Source organism: Aphis gossypii, chromosome X (assembly GCF_020184175.1).
Source record: "Aphis gossypii isolate Hap1 chromosome X, ASM2018417v2, whole genome shotgun sequence".
NCBI classification, from domain to species: domain Eukaryota; kingdom Metazoa; phylum Arthropoda; class Insecta; order Hemiptera; family Aphididae; genus Aphis; species Aphis gossypii.
This window is the reverse complement of record NC_065533.1, coordinates 47,250,367-47,264,710: the sequence shown is the minus strand read 5'-3', so window position 1 is coordinate 47,264,710 and position 14,344 is coordinate 47,250,367. Positions and strand designations below refer to the sequence as shown.

General features: G+C 28.3%; 1 protein-coding gene across 2 annotated transcripts; it reads right to left on the bottom strand.

Moving 5' to 3' along the window:
* Positions 1-3: 3 nt before the first annotated feature.
* LOC114132138 (integrin alpha-PS1) lies at positions 4-13,783 on the bottom strand. Of its 2 annotated transcripts, XM_050205152.1 has the most exons (19): positions 13,136-13,783; positions 12,509-12,636; positions 11,794-11,820; positions 5,262-5,365; positions 4,683-4,810; positions 4,372-4,586; positions 4,057-4,267; positions 3,695-3,832; positions 3,492-3,633; positions 3,143-3,402; positions 2,843-3,068; positions 2,538-2,778; positions 2,238-2,386; positions 1,925-2,166; positions 1,625-1,854; positions 1,279-1,550; positions 1,123-1,217; positions 899-1,025; positions 4-553 (listed from the first exon to the last, which is right to left on the bottom strand). In XM_050205152.1, the coding sequence occupies exons 1-19, from the start codon at positions 13,321-13,323 to the stop codon at positions 338-340; spliced, it is 3,339 nt and encodes a 1,112-aa protein (XP_050061109.1). In that variant the 5' UTR covers positions 13,324-13,783; the 3' UTR covers positions 4-337. The 2 variants fall into 2 exon arrangements, with proteins under 2 accessions (XP_050061109.1, XP_050061110.1); XM_050205153.1 differs by lacking the exon at positions 11,794-11,820.
* Positions 13,784-14,344: the final 561 nt, after the last annotated feature.

The following is a 14,344-nucleotide window of genomic DNA, read 5'->3' as shown; positions in this document are numbered from 1 at the left end:
TACTTTTAAATTGTATAATAAATATAATAAAAATAGTTTCGACAAGCTGAAGTTTGTTATTCGCAGCGAAATATTCAGGAAGACGAAAAATTATGACTAACATACAACAATCATATTAAAATATTACATAATATGGCAATAAATTACAAGAATCAAAAGATGGTAAATAAGTAATGTAAAAATAATATATGCAAAAAAAAATTACAATAATTAATCTATAAGTACCATTTGTCTTAGTCTAAGTATTTCGTATAAAAGTCTTATGAAAATACAAAAAAATTTGTAAAAAAATTGTTTTGATAAATATTTTATCTCAAAAATTGTTTTAAATTATTAACTAATAGTCATAGTAATTATCATCTACCCTGTGTTTTTCAATATTACCACTAAGTGTGGGATCAGGCCGCCGTCTTTTGAAAAACCCTAATTTCCACAGTAGCAATGTCAACAAGATTAACAACAAAAGTCCTACTAATATTGCTAGAATAATAATCCACCATGGAATTGGTTCATTTTCTTGTTGTAATAAATCAACTTTAGCAGTAGTCTCCACCTATAAAACCATATTCATTATATTAGAATAAGTATTAAAATTAAATACATTATTATATTAATTATTTTTGTCTAATAGTATTAAACATAATATTTCAATGTCTGATTATTATTTTTTTATAATAGCTGGTTAAATGAATATTAAGTAATGATTTAAAATAATTAATATAAATTCATCTATATGATGTAATTGTATTTAAATTATTTTATTTAATATTCTAAAATGTATTTGAAATGTTCATAATACTATTTTGTATTTGCAATGTACTTTAGTTTTTTCATTAAAAATTGTACACCACAAAGCCAGTTATAATGTTATGAATAAAAAATAAAATGAATTACTTACTTCAAACTCATCGTCTGAACGGTTTTGTTGCAATAATAATTCAGGTGGTATATGAATTTTTGCTCTTGATACAATTTGAACAGAATCAACTTTAGGAAACAATTGTAGTAGAGTAGAATTCCACAGTCTAAAAAAACAAATAACTAATTAATTAATTCTCTATGGTCTAATTATATTATGCAATGTCTATTACTAGTTAAACAGTATGCTTATAGTAGTTTTACCTTGCTTTAATAAAGATTGTTGCTTCTTGATTTTTTTGTAAGTTGTTTATAAGACAATGAAACTTGAAACACTTTGCATTTCCCACCAAACAGTTCTATAAAATAACTAGTTTGATAAAATATTCTAACCATGTGTAAAATTCAAACATTGCTCACCATTTTAACTATTTCTACATGCTTTCCATTATCTTTAACATATGTTTCTGCACCTACAACATAATTTTGTTCCCTGCGTACTCTATTCTGATAATAACCAGAACTACTATTTTTCATTATACTGATTGTCGATTTTGATATCATGTAATTATTTAAAACATTGTTTTCTGTACTAATACTATCAAGGGGCATCTCTTGAACTCCTGGGCGCACTGGTAAACCTAATGGATTGACTTGATCTTGGGACATAAAACACTCTCCACCACTTATAGCTGAACAAGTATTAAAAAATAATGTATTATTTTATAAATTAGTTATGAGTACTTTAGTTTGTCTCAACACATACCTTCAACATATGGTTTTTCATCTAAGTACAGTAACCACTTTCCTGGAGTGTAGTGACTGGCAACCTGATAAGGCCAATCAATGTTTACTATTAAGTTAGACACCTTCCAGGGACCAGAATTGAATACTTGATAAGTATGCAATACTCTGGAACCAACTTCATCACGATACTTGACAGACAAATCATCTTTCACTTGACCACCATAAAATACTTGTTCTGGACGTGCTAACCTAAAATAAATTATAATAATAACATAATATTCTAATATAATCTATTTAAAATTTATAATTGCACTTTTACCCCTTCAATGATAATTCAGCTTGTTTGATGATATTGGCGCGCAAAATTAATGGACTCTGAGGATCAACTTCATGAGATGTAGAGTTAGAAAACACAATAAACTCCAATTGATTTTCAGAATCATTCAGTTCTTTGGGATCAAATCTTAATTGAATATTAGAAATCACAGATTTTTTAAATGGATTTCCAAGAGCACACACAACTAGAGTCTTGTTGAATGGATTGCAATCTACTTGCTTTGTCTAAAATAAAAACATATTTCATTATTTTTTATTTTTTATTTATGAGTACTTGTTTTAAATAATTTACTTACATCTTCTAATCGCACAGTGCCAATGTAATTAAATGAATAAGGATGAACAATAAACATTCTGCTTTCATATGCAGACTCTCCTTGATTGTATGCAGTTGTATTTAAAAGTATTTCAATATGTTGTCCTATTACTAACTCATATTTATCATCTGAAAATAAATATTAAAATAAAGTATTGTTGATCACTAATGAATAACAATACTAGATTGAAAAATACATCGATTGAATAAAAACCTATTAAGTTAAGTTATTAAATAATCATAGAAAATATTTGAAACATGATAGTAGATATTAATATACCTGATATTTTAGGTAACAATAATTCAGCATTCACATGTACTCGACTTTCACATTTATCGTTGTTACCACAGTCCTTATGGAATGTAGCATAGAATGTTTTTTCCGCTTGGTTTTGATTCAATACAGGCAAATCAGCTAAAGAAGGTACTGGATCGCCAGGTCTTAGAACAGGAACATCATTTTGTACGAGTGAATATGAAATACGCATAGCAATTGGAGACTGAATATCCATTGTGTTCTCCTATAACAGGAACATGATATTAGCAAATATTTTGGATTGGTAGAATAGAAAATATTTACAATACCTTAATGTAAGCTGTGTGTTGTTGGCACGTTTCTTTTTTGTTGTGGTCCACAGAGACAATATTTTCAATTGTTTGTGACTTTGAAATATGATCGGGTCCAAACCAAACCCTAGAAAACTTACGACCATCTTGAAACGTTTCAGCTTCCAATCTATAACGCAATTGAATGCCCCATTCTCCATCTTTAATCACGGATTTCAACGTACAACATGTTTCAAATGTAAAACTGTACAAAATAATAGTTTACTTTTTAGTGAAGTCTAATATAATTAAAGAATTTTGAAAATCAAGCTATTTTACCAAGTAACTGAAGATGTTTTGTTAGCCGAACAACCAGTTTTAGTGGGATCGATGTTACGAAGTTTTTCTGGTGGTCGAATCTCAATTGTTATGTCTACAATTGGTCGAGCTCTAATCAATATTGCCATATCACTCTCATAAGCACCTGATATTAAATCTGGATAACCATTTTGATCTAAATCCATTCCATTACCACTTAACGAATATCCTAATGTACGTATTTTAAGATTTTCTACCACCAAATCCTCTGCTCTAATTATCTAATTATATAAATAAAAATCGATTATTAAATATTCTTTTAAATTATAATATGTAACAAATAATTTAAAATAGAAAATATTAAACTAACTTGTGAAGGTTCTGTTACAATTCCTAGATCTGAACCTTGATATATGTAAATAACTCCATTTCCTTCGTATGGCGCCCCAATGGCTATGTCATCATACCCATCTTTGTTCAAATCCCCTAAGTTTGTAATTGCAAATCCGAATCTAAAAATTTTTTCCATAGTTTATACATACACTTAACATAATATAATATTTAGATTTAAACCTGGATTCTGATTTCCCGACTAATTTAATTGGTGGTTTGCAATTAAAACAATGATCTTTATTGTTCATGTAAATATAAACAGCTCCACCAGTATCTTTTGTGAAATAAAATGGTGCACCAACTATTAAATCTGGTTCTCTATATAAAAATATACATACATATTAATTGTTTATACTCCATAAATTTACAAATACACTTAAAATTAAACTATTAATTACATAGTACTTTCTAATGAGTAAGATAATAACGAAATATTTAAATAAATACATATTCATTTATAAAAGCTTATGAAAAAAAATTTGTTTGCTTAACTTCAAAAAATAGAATCTGAACAAATGTTTATAAATAAAACTATTACGCACTTGTCTCCATTGAGATCAGCAGTCGCTAATTCATAACCAAAACTAGAAGCAAACTGTTCTCCACTAATCACAAGTCTTGCATCCATTAGATTTACAGATGGTCTTACTTTAGTAAATAGTACAACCTGACCTGTTCCATTAGCACGTGGGGCACCAGCTGCATAAACCATATTTGGTTTACCAAAGAAATAATCTGCAGTAGTAGACATACCTAAAATATTGAAATTAATTATTAAATGTTTTTTTTTAAAATATATATATTATATAATTAAAAAATTATATATAAATATGTTTCATAAGATTTGATTAAATTACCTAAATAACTATGGCTATCAACAGGAGATACTTCAATATCTCGAACCGGACTGTAGTAGCAAGTTTTATCTCTGTGTAAGAAATCGTCCGACACACTGACCATAAATATATTTCCTTTCCAATTATATGAGCCAGGTGAGCCAATAACTACAGTTTCATCGTTTAACAACACGCCACTTGTACCAGCTTGACAATAACCAAATTGTGCCTGACCCCTAAATCATATTCATAAAAAAATTAATAAATTTAGAATAAATGAATATTATTTAGAGATTGTTCTAGTATTATCATCATATTTTAAAGTAACATACTTTTCTGTCTCTCGACCTTTGCATGGTTCCCAACATTCAACAAAATCTAAATTTTGTGTTAAAGTATAGCAAAGACCTTGTCCCCATTGGTATTCATCACCTCGATTAATATATCGATGTGCACATACCTGAAATTTTTATTTATGTACTCAAGACACATAACTTGTTTGAAAACGATTAAAATATAATTTTATGAAATGATTTTCAATTTAAATTGTAATTTTTTCCTTTGTTAACGACATCTGTAATTAAAAACTGTATAATGTCCTCACTTAAGAGGACGTCGTACCCGCATGTGTTGTCTGCAACGTCCTCTTAACAAAAAAGAATCCCTCACCCACAAATTGAAATTGAAGATCATTCCACAATCAAATATTTTGTCATACTTCTAACTTTAGATGTATCTACTATTATAATAATTACTTTAACTTTATGTTTTACTAAAAAATAAGTTTTCATTTAAAGAAAACTTATTTTCTGAACAGTAAAATAGATAGTTAAGTTAAATTATCATTTAAATCTAATTATTTAAGTAATCATAAAGTGAAAATATGTTATATTAGTATATTTAAATAATACCATGACTTTTCCACCAACTCCTTGACTTCGTACAATTACGCCTAACCATTGTCCATCTTTAATTTCGTCACTCTTGGGTGGTGAAAGTTTTGTAGAATCAATAGCTAGAGAAAAATATTGAGTTAAAATCATAATTACAAATACTTAAGACTACATTTTTGCTGGATTATTGAAGCGTATTATGTCTACTGTGTACAACAAACTGCATACACACAATAATGATTTGGTTAATTCCTGTATGATGATTTCCATGTTGAGAAATTATATTTCTCCTAATTATATGACAATATGGTGAACATATTAGGTACACCATAAGAATATTTACATCCAATAGCTAAATCAAGTTAAATACACATAAATACACCTTATACATCCAATTAAACCCATTTCAATAAAATAAACCCTGTTTATTACCAATTTGAATACCTTAAATGCAATAAAAATATCATGCAATGAGGATATTTACGACTTATTTTTAATATACATTATTTTTTCAAGCTATCTACATAAAAGTACAATTTTAAAATACATAATGATATACAACTAAAACTTAATTTTTATCGTAATATTGTAAATAAAAATGTTCTTAAGTTACCACGTAATATTATACATTTAACAATGTTATCACAGTCAATATTTACGCCTGTACACTATAATGTATTTTTAACCGCATTACTTATACTTATAACGTTTTAATTTATAAATATTAATTGAATATATCTCATCCAACCATCAAATATGTTCGCGACGCAATGATTATGAATAGATAAAATGCAATTTATTAAAATATTTATTCATAAACTTCTGATAATAATATAATATTTTACATAAAAAATTACAAAAAATGAAGTAAAAAAATACTAAATGTCTTTAAATATGCACTACAAAAATTCATATTTAAAAAATGATAAAACGGAATTATGTGGTAAAGTGGTATATTCTTTTTCCGATTTTAAAATACATCAAAACAAAAATATAATATCGCTACTTTAATTATTTATATATACGGAAACGGTGGCCGATTAGTATAGGTATATCGTTACTTATTAATTATTATCATTAATTTTAAATAATATATACTATTTATACCAAGTCAATAATATTATCTAAAACACGATTAATACTATCTGAACAGTATAGTTATTAGTACCTACGTTACCAATAGTCTAGTATAAAATGTACCATAACTAAAAAAATATCCTAAAAACATTACAAATAGTTAATATATAATATATATTATATATAACTATCATTACACAATCAATTATCTACATACACTCTAAAAATATTAAAATATTATTATCATAATCGACTATAAAATTATAAAAGTCCTGATCCTAGGAAAATTAATATTATAATATTTCCCATTCTTAATAAATTTCCGCCGGTATAACAAGAAAAATGACATTGCTACATTTTAATATATTACAGCGTGTTATTAGATATTTTTTTATACCTAGTTTAACATAAGAAATTATAATTGTCTCACTTTAGGTGATTTGATGCATAATTTTGACATAATAATCCCCTGATCGATTTCAAGTATAGACATATTAACGAATTATTATCAGTTTTTAAAAGTTTTATCGCATTATTAAGTGTCCAACACAAACAACAGTAGGTACATTCTTTCTAGTTTACACTTCTACGTAAGCATACAGGAGGATACGAGATTTATTTTACACAGTCATCTACAATAATGATTAATACGCACACATTACAAGACCCGCACACGCATAATTGGAAATTTGAATATATTGAATAACTTAAAAATTGTCAGTTTTAAATCTACATAATGTAAAAAAAATAATAAGCTTCATGTAATTTAAATATAAAGTAATTAAATTTAGGCTTTAAAACATTTTTAAACAGATTCAATTTTCTGAAAACCACATTTTTATTGTTGTGTGATTCTTTTATATCTGGAATGTGACAAATTAACACTACAGAAAAACATACATAGTCGTGCCAACTAGATTATCCGGTTGAGACAGAGCTATTAGTTATTAACTTATTACCTACAAATATAATTTATTTGAATACCTCAGCATGACATCCGACTAACTTTGACCGATACAGATAAAATGTACACCAGTTAAAACATACAAAGAAATAAAATACCAGTGATCATATAAATTAATAAAAAAAAACCACTTAAAGCCCGACCGCTTGTGCATTACAATAATGTGCGTTGCTGTGTGTGTGGATGTGATAAGTTCAATAACTATTTTTAACGAGCGGAATACCAATAAGGATTTAATAAAACGAATTATTAAATAAGTATATTGTATTTAAGGAAAACACTTCAGATAAAAATGAATTGAAAATGCATAACTTAGTAACCTGTACTTATTTAAAAAACAATATATTTCTCTATATTATTCTTCTGGTTATTATTATATAGTCTAAAATATAGATTTTACTCTAGTCTTATTAAATGATGTAGCTTTACAGTCATTTTGAATTTCAAATTATTTTAATTTCAATGAATTATTGAAAGATATGAAGCAAATGATTTTTTTTTGAAACTTTATCTAAGACAATATTATATTGTCAATATACCTACAATACGATCTAAAATTTTAATACAGTTAATAAACCGATTAGTAAGTGAAGAAAAGTCATCACTCATCAGTAATAAAAATTATTTATAATATGTTAACATTTTAAGTTTACTTTTTTAAACTGGAAAAGTCAACAAGACTTTAATAGTCAGTAAAAATTAACTAAAACCTAAATAATATATATTTAATATTTTAATCATTGTTAGCGATTTAAAAATGACAACATATTATAAGATAGTATTTGATTCAAAATTAAAACCATTTAAAATATTATGGCTGTACAGTATACGCACACAAACAAAAACTAAAACAGATTTTGTAAACTATAAAACGCAAGAGTTATGTTACTCGTGTATTTAGGTTCGACAAGCATTCCCCGTCTTTGCCGGCTGTTATACACATCCTGCATTCCCAATAGTTTTATAGTTTTTATTTTTAATATCCAATAAATGTGCTTAATATCAAACTTAAATAATGTAACACTATCCATTCTCCTCGTCGGATCTTTTCGAGATATTTATTTTAAAGGGAGGTACCTATTTTTAAATTGTTATTTTGTACCTACTACTTACTTCACTATGAAATAAAAATATCTAAAAAAAAAAAACCCTACTAAAGATATCAGATAATGTTTATCTTTATGTTTCGTAATAAATGATCGTAAATGTATTCTAATATTAAAATTAATAAAATTATACTGAAATTTAGAAACGTACATTTAGTTTAGTTTTATGTAGGTACGTGATTGTACTTAAGTTATGCGAATGTAATCACTGAAACAACAAATGCGTGAGTAATGTATGTGTTATGTACCTACTAATTGTACTGTGTAATATTGTAGCATCCTTATGAAAAAATATACAAATAATTTATTATTTTCAACATAAAGCTTATCGATACTCAGTAATTAGTACTCACTATAGTATTATAATTTTTTAATAATATTAAATAATGAGTAATAGACATGGGAATACACCGATGCATAAGATACGCATTTTTTAAGATTCCGGGAAATCTAAGTACAAAAAACTTATTATTCTCTACGTACAATAAGCATAAAAATATATAAAAATATTGTCGTATCGAATAATGCAAATTATTTATATTTTTGAGACTCGTTGGTATAAAACCAGTTAAGATCACATGCTATTTTATAATTATCATCTTTTTGGATGATCAAATAAATAAATCGTAAATAATATAAATACTAAGTATATTATGTTGAATTAATATGAATGAATAATCTTTAACGAGGCTAAAAATAAATTAATTTAATTTTAAAAGTAAAGTTGAATTTAATTATCTTAATCGTTTAATATTAGATTTGTTGATTCCCTAATTTAAAAAAAGGTAGTATAACATCTACTTTATAGTACAAACAATATTCTTCGACTAAAAATACATGACTTAACATTAAGACTTTCGACCATTGCTTTAGACATTAAAGCACGTTCTAAAATAAAAAAAATTCTCACGATGTATGCATTAAAAATCCTTAAGTAAACATGCATGATGCTTACCACCTATTAATGGAAACTGTTTACAACTATACAGTATACAAGCATACGTTTCTTTGCAATAAATGAAATGCAACCTCGTCAAAATTTAACGATTGAAGGTCAACAATAAAATAATATTGGTAACGTGCATACAAATATTGGTCGTATCGTTTAATAAAAAATAACCACAAAATAATAATATATACGTGCATTTCACATGCCATTCAAAAACACATATAATGCTCTTATCGCTATTATATACAAATATAAAACGACTGTTAAGTCATGAGGCTAAAATTTAATATAATACGCATGACATCATACATTTCATGAACGTTTTTTTCAAAGCATATAGCTATTTTGTTATAGATGATGTAACATCATTTTCATGCCAAATGTGGATAATAATCATGCAAAAAATATATTTATGATAGCCATAACATAACAATTTACGACTTGATAAAATTTTGTTCTAATATTATAATTGATGTACTCGTATTAATTAATAATAAATTAATTTGCCTATAAGAGTTATTAGTATATATATATATATATTATATAATATATATTAAACCATGTGAATTAAACTAAATTAAAACTAATGTTAAAAATGTATAAAAAAAATAAAGCTAAAAAATAAAAATATTCAATATACATTCATAATGACAAGTCTAAAAATTTCAAAATATTAATATAAGCTGAATAACATTAAAAATCATAAAATATGACCTAAAAATTCAATAATCTTTCAGTATGCAAAAACACGAACAAGAATAATTTATTCATTATTAATGGTATGAAACATGTATGTATCATTGTATCATATATATATATATATATATATAATTATTACTTTCTATACACAGTGATCAATAAGAAAAAATAATATGCAAATACATACAGCATGAGTCTTGAGTTTGATTTTTTTTTCAAACTTTTTATATCCAAAAATATACGAATCATAAATAACTATTTCAGTATCCAAAATATTATTTTTTACAAGAAAATAATTAATAATAATGTATAAATATCACTTAAGATAAATTATTTTAAATTTAAACCTAATATACATTATTAAAAAAATAATTATTTGATACGCATAATTATCTTAAAAAAATTATTTTTAAAGTACCACAGATTGAATAAAAATGAAATGCAATAATTCATGGAACTAAAATATTATGTTATTGACTAACTTTTAATTTTTTTTTGTCTTTTAATTATAAATTTAAGATACATAGTGATTCTTTTAATAGTAGTGATGAGTTAAAAAGGAGTGATATGGCAATAAGTGTGCTAAAAAATGTGTGATGTACTTGCTCATAGAAACTTTAAATGCTTTTTAATAGTTAAATTTCTATTGCGTGTTAAATATCTATAAATAGTGAATACCACAACTACTTACATAGCTAAAAATGTCACAAACCCTTCACTATAGAGTATTAAGGCACGCAGAGCCAATTGATTTGATTATAAATTATAGATAATAATCTGTAAATATTGTGACTATAATCCAACCGTGTTAGTGTGCTTGCCATTTAAATATTATTAGTTGTTTTCCAACAAATATCGAACTTTTTGAAATAATAAGTATTTACTCTATAAAAATATTATCATAAATATACGAGGATATCATTAGATTGATTATGAAATTTAAAAAAAATATAATATATACTAATTTTAAATTTAGTAAATTAATTTTTAAAATGCATTATTTAACAATATACAAAATCTAATTATGTATTATACAAAAAACAAAGTACATACCTACGTAATTGCACTAATATTATACATTTGTATAAGATAATTCATAAATATGATCCTAATAGGAACACTATTGATTAAATGTACTGCCTATAATATAAAATGCATTGAAAGATAGAACAGCTAATTAATAAACAATGAGTAATGATTATATTCAATAGATTATTTAACGCTTAGAAAATAGTTTATTACCTAACTAAATTAAATTAAACATTTGTATTTAATAATTAAAGAAATGAAATGTTCATGGCAATATACTGAAAATAATAATACTAAGTAATAATACCTACTGTTTCTCAAATTTTTTTTTTTTTAAATGCAACCCCATAATAAGAATATTTAATGCTTGCTTACAAAAATTAATTAAATAATAATAATAATAAAATATATATTTTAAGCATAATATTACACATAACAGTGCAGTTAACTATTTCATACATCAACTTTGAGTCATGCGCTTTTCAAACGTATTTTATCAAAATATAATCAGACCATACTAATGTGATGGATTGAAAACTCCAACTAAATTAAGCAATATTTACATGGCAGCAATGCTTGTTATATAACAATAAAAAAAATGTTCATAAATATAATATGAAATAGGCTTTAATAAATGATGTTATGATGCAACACATAACATATTAAAATGCAAATTGCAATAAACAAACCATGAACAAACACAAAAGTTACCATAATTTCACTTACAGGGGTCATAATGTCCACTAGTTGGGTCTGTTTTAAAAAAGAAAAGAAAAATCATTATTATCAACTTAAAAAAATTTTTAACCTAATAACTTCAATTATCATGAGACAATTTTTAGTTTACAAAATAACAATTATATAATAATATAGGTATAGGTATAACGTATAACTAACAATAAAAATACAATTATCATAATTAGTATTCTAAATGTTAACATAAATGAAAAAAGGTAGGTAGTATCTATATATATTATATAGGTACCTACCTTAAATATTATTTTTATATCATAGTCTATACATTATAAAACACATTAATATATGTACTATGAGTTAATTATGACATCTATATAATGTTTTGGGAAAGAGTAACACTTTTACAGTGATTAGTGATTACAGATGTATTTTCTAATTAGTGGGCTCAAAAATTAATTATATCCAAACAATGAAGCATACTTTACAATTAACAGGGTAATCATTGATAATTAATTGCTATTCCAAAAGGAAAACTAATTTGGATTTAATATCAGATTTTACTCAGTCGGTAAAAATATTTAGATTCCAGAGTAAGATTTTATACGACCATAATTTTGACATTTCTGACATTGTGCAACAAGGCGTTTTTTGTAGGGTTCTTTCACTTAAATTTTTAAAATTTGAAATTTCATTTTATAGATACCTAAATAAATATTTTTCTAATTAAAAAATGATGAGTACTTACTTCGCTTTCCATCAGTAACAACCTGTATGCAATCATCATGAAATGATGTCAATGGACATTTATATAACGCACCAGACTGATTAGTTTTTGGTTGTAGGTTTTTACCTATTGGAGCACCAACCAAAATCCTGTAAACAATAGAAAATTTGGTAAAAGTGTATAATATTAATGACAAAAAAGATATTTTAGAGTAAAAATGTTGTAAATAACCATCGATATACACTTAATTATTGAATTAATAGAAAAGTAAGTTGAACTCGACAAAAAAATATTTTAAATTTAAAAATCTGCAAGCTACCTACATCCCACAATACTTTTCAAAACATTTTGGGAACGTGTTTTGGAAAATCTGTTAAAATACACCCACATTTACATATCTGTATTAAATTTGCAAAAAAAAAAAAATTAGTTTCAGTTATTTGAAACGCCGAATGGAGTAAATGCCTCTGCAGGATAATAAAATGACACAGACGGATCGAGTCACCTATACTATTATTCTATCTACCGGCGTAACGCCGTAATAGCTATAAAGACGTTGACTTGAAACGCGATTAGAATTCGGACAAGCAGGACGACAATCGGATACGTCGACGACACCGAGGGACTAGTGGCGGTATACACACTAACCAACTGTTTTCGACTTGAAGCTTGATCTCGTCGTACGACTGGTGTCCGGCGACGGAGTAGCCAAAGTACGACACTTCCAGGGAACGTTTGACGATCGGCAGCCTCGTCTCCAGGTTGAAACAGCGGACGCGGATCGCGGAGTCGCAGCACAGCAACAGCAGCAACAGGAAGGACAGTGGCGACGACATCGTTCGGTAGAGTGGCGATGGCGACGGTCTAGAACGGCGGTGACCCACACACGCGACGAGACGGTATCGGTCAGCGACCAGACCGCGACGGCAGAGGTCCGCAGCAGATCCGCGAAACGGTCATCGTCGTCGGGTCACGAGCGCAGAACCGGACGGGGGGCGCTTCTGAAAAGGCCGGTGCGACGTCCGTCGCTATGACGACCACACGACAACCCTCCGCCGCAAATCGCCGAAAAAAGGTTATCGGGCCACCTGACACGACGACTACGACGTCGAATTCTCCTGACGACGGTGTCTGATCGGAACCCAGCGAGAGGAGAGAGAGAGAAAGCGACGAGAAAACAAAAAACGAAAAATCGGCGATAACGACAAACGGACGTGACGGATACGCCGCGGTCGAGTGCGACGACGACGACAACCTGTGCGTGTGGTGTGCGCGCGCCGTCGTTCGCTTCTTATTATTATTATTATTATTGTGTTGTCGTGCCGCGGTCCGTGTGTACCGCGACCCGCCCCGACCGCCGCCGTCCGCCGCGTACGTGGGCAGCGCCGGTCGTAAACAATGAGCCGCCGGGCGAAACACACGGCGGCGGTTATCAGATCGTTCGGGCGGCCCGATCCCCCCCCCGCTCCCCGCCGCCGCCACGCGACAGCGACCGCGCCGCTCCCACCATCATGTCGCCGTACGACGACGATGATAAATATAACGTTACAGTATGTATAATAATATTATAATAAGCGTGGTTACGCCTAACGCCGTAGCAAGCGGCGGCGGCGATCCGACCATCGTAATTGATGTTTAAACACATTATTATTATTATTATTTTGGATGTTGCATTATTGTGCATTCCCGTCGTTTTTGGGCAACATGTGGTTCTCGTTTGCCACGTCACGGTCAACATTCGCGGTTAACAATGCCTCGGCGGTGGGCATCGGTCGTGTTGGGTGCATACGTCTTGGGTCACACGTACACTGCTATGACACTACACTCACAATAAGCCGACGTTTCCAAAAACATTAT